Source organism: Crinia signifera, chromosome 8 (genome assembly GCF_055691185.1).
Source record: "Crinia signifera chromosome 8, ASM5569118v1, whole genome shotgun sequence".
Lineage (NCBI taxonomy): Eukaryota > Metazoa > Chordata > Amphibia > Anura > Myobatrachidae > Crinia > Crinia signifera.
The window spans coordinates 29,945,625-29,949,150 of NC_139224.1; the positions used below are offsets into that span (position 1 = coordinate 29,945,625).

At 39.4% G+C, this 3,526-nt stretch overlaps 1 protein-coding gene across 1 annotated transcript in view; it reads left to right on the forward strand.

The window, feature by feature from the left end:
* Window positions 1–3,233, forward strand: part of FEZF2 (FEZ family zinc finger 2) — a 3,247-nt gene extending 14 nt beyond the window's left edge. Inside the window, exons 1-5 of the mRNA XM_083158001.1 lie at window positions 1–54; window positions 323–1,171; window positions 1,627–1,761; window positions 1,883–2,015; window positions 2,627–3,233. The exon at window positions 1–54 is cut by the window's left edge and continues 14 nt beyond it. Of these exons, the coding sequence (XP_083014127.1) occupies window positions 377–1,171; window positions 1,627–1,761; window positions 1,883–2,015; window positions 2,627–2,883 (1,320 nt within the window). The 5' untranslated portion in view covers window positions 1–54; window positions 323–376 and the 3' untranslated portion in view covers window positions 2,884–3,233. The remainder of the gene's footprint in view (window positions 55–322; window positions 1,172–1,626; window positions 1,762–1,882; window positions 2,016–2,626) is intronic.
* The last annotated feature ends 293 nt before the right edge of the window (window positions 3,234–3,526 follow it).

The following is a 3,526-nucleotide window of genomic DNA, read 5'->3' on the forward strand; positions in this document are numbered from 1 at the left end:
ACAATGTGACAGGGTCCCTCCATGCGTCTCCTGTGCGCACTGCTGCTGGATGAGGTAAGTTCCCAGCTATTGCAGAGTGAATAGGGGGATAATCAGCCTAACAAAGTCCTACCTTGCCTGTTACGTGTGTGTGTGTGTGTGTGTGTGTGTGTGTGTGTGTGTGTGTGTGTGTGTGTGTGTGTATGTGCTGCTTAATGAGCATTAATCTGGTACCCCTGGGTGTCATTGTTCTGGGGTTTGTCCATTTGAATGTGAATAGGTGACATGAGCAAGTTGCTTATTGATTTCTCTCTCTCTCTCTCCTGGCTTGCTTGGAATGCAGAGAGGATCCGGGTCACTTCCACTTGGCTGCTGCTCTCAGTAACTTCTCCCAAGGATGGCAAGCTCGGCTCCCTGCCCCTCAGCCATGCCCACCTGCCAGCGACTGGAGGGGAGAAGCGGGGCTCCCAGCACCCCCAAATCACTGGCTTTCTCCATTGAAAGAATTATGGCCAAGTCTTCAGACCCCAAACCCACGTTTTTCGACCACAGCCAGGGACTGGAGCCTGATGCTAAGAAGATATTAAACCTTTGCTCCCCAATTCCGTGCATGCTCCCAGTGCAGTCTCTGGGCTATGAAGTCCACTCCAAGACCCTGCTGAGTTACTCTGAGCTGTGGAAGAGCAGCCTGCGGGGCCCCATGTGCAACAGCAGCACCGCTCTGTGCAAGTGCAGCTGTGGCATGTGCTGCAAAAGTGACTTAAATATGGGACACTCTGTGCTGCCCAGCAGCAGGGTGATCAAACCTCAGGTCATCAACCAAACAGTAGGGATGTCAGCTACTAATGGACCCCTCTATTACTTCAACTACCTGGACTCAGCCTACAGCCCCACTGACATCCTGAATGGACAGCTCATCCCATCCAGCGTCCGGAACGCGCAGTCCCCGGCTACACTCAGCGCGCACCACAAACTCTACCTGCTGGAGAATGCCAAACTCTCCGGCCTGGCCCCAGACAAGTTCCCCATCCCTCAGTACCCACACAAGGAGCGGCTGCCTGGTCAGCTGGATCAAGTAATGAAAGAGAACACAGCCCTGGCCGTGGAGAGGATCTCTAAGGGCCACAGCAAGCCTGGTGCCAACCCAATGGACGGCAAACCCAAAATATTCACCTGTGAGGTGTGCGGCAAGGTAAGGGCAGCCCATGTACCCTATATAGTCACCTGGAGGTAGCAACACCTAGATCCCCTTTCAGCAACCACTGACTGTAGTTTCGAGAGCATGCAGTGGAACTACAATGCCCAGCATGCCCTGTCAGCCTCGGCCCATACGTTTTTATCTACTGCCAGTTATCTACCCATATATATATATATATATATATATATATATATATATATATATATAATAAGCCATTGCAAGAGGCAACATAGTCTATTTATTGTAATCGTTTCATTTAATTTTATTTATTATTTTTCTTTATTTGTTTGCTTTCATTTATTTGTATTTGTTTATTTCGTTTTCTTTTGTTTACATAAGTTAATTTTATTTGTTTATTTCGTTTTCTTTTATGTATTGAAATTTCTTTTATTTCTTTTCTTGTTTATTTATTTTTCCTTTATTTGTTTATTTATTTTTTTCCTTTCCAGGTTTTCAATGCACATTACAACCTGACTAGGCACATGCCAGTCCACACAGGTGCCAGGCCGTTCGTCTGCAAAGTCTGCGGCAAGGGGTTTAGGCAGGCGAGTACCCTGTGCAGGCACAAAATCATCCACACCCAGGTAATCACCAATGGATTTGGAATCCTAGTCTTCCTTTAAGTAAAAGTGCTACTAATAATCCATTTTCTAGTAGTATTGTAATTGCATTACATCGTTGACAAATAATTATTCCAATTTGTAGGAGAAACCGCACAAGTGTAATCAGTGCGGAAAGGCTTTCAACCGAAGTTCCACCTTAAACACCCACATCAGGATCCACGCCGGATATAAACCGTTCGTATGCGAATTTTGTGGCAAGGGATTTCACCAAAAAGGTAAGAAAACTTGTGGGTGCATATCTATAAAATGTTCGTGGAAGGACACTAAAATAAATAAATATATATATATATATATATATATATATATATATATATATATATATATATATATATATATTACTATATAAAAATCCTTGTTATTACTATATAAAAATCCTGTCTTACGAATTTTTCTTTATTAAAAAATAAAAATATTAGCATTTAACAATGTTCGTTGTTATTACTAACTTGTGAAGCGCCCTAAAATATGTCCAGCAGGACAACTAGTTCTATACTGATCTCTACGTAACCAATGCTATTCTGCTCAAAAAGAGCGACATATTTTACTGCCAGTGTTGACTACATTCATTTAAATAGGATGTCGCATTTTTTTTTATTTGCGATTTTTTTTTTCTTCTTTCCAATTAATCCGGGTCAGAAACTCGACCTTTCTATAATTTTTTAATGCGACAGTTGCCTATTCAATTATCTTGACGGAGAATAAGTTTGACAAGTTTTTGACCGACCTGTGGGTGGAATCCTAATGATCTGTATTTATCTGATGTGGACCGGTACATAGGAAACAATATTATTATTATAATTATTATTATTTATATATTTAATTTCAGGGAATTATAAGAACCACAAGCTCACCCACAGTGGGGAGAAGCAATATAAATGCACCATCTGCAACAAGGCCTTCCACCAGATCTACAACCTCACCTTCCACATGCACACCCACAACGACAAGAAGCCATTCACGTGTGGGACCTGTGGAAAAGGCTTCTGTAGGAACTTTGACTTGAAGAAACACGTAAGGAAATTACACGACAACATTTCCACGACTTGTTCTATAAAAGAGATTTCCAGGAACGCACAGAGCTGAGGACACCAACAGAAACAGACTGCAAGTCTCTGCAGACTGGTAACACTGTGACACAGTATTTCACTGCTGGGATCCCTCAAACAAGACATGATTTTGGCACCTCAGAGACATCATCCTCTGAGTACGTGATCATTCATAGTAATCATTCTTACGGTTCGTCCAACTGCTTCAGGTTTGTAAAGTGCAAAACAGAACAACAAACAACAAAAAAAAACTTTACACTTACAAAAATTGTTTAACTCTTTTTTTATTATTATTATTTTATTATGGTTTTAACATATATTTTAAAAATGTAAGAAAAATGTAAAAATAAATAAATACAGGCTTTATACATGTGTGTAAATTAAAGAATCTAATGTACAGAGGAATACTGAATGGATTATATCACAATAATAAAAACAAATGAGTCATTAATCCTATTAACTAGGTATATTATTATAAGCAAATGAAGGAGCACAGATGGGCTTTCATTTATTTATTTATTTTTGCAAATCGGCAAATAAAATAGTTTAGTAATATATTTATTTATTTATTTATTTATTATACTGGTTTTTGCAAATAGGCAAAAAAAAAACTAAAGTTTTATTTAGTAAAATATATTTATTTATTATATATTTTTTTTTTTTCAAAAAAAAAGTGTACA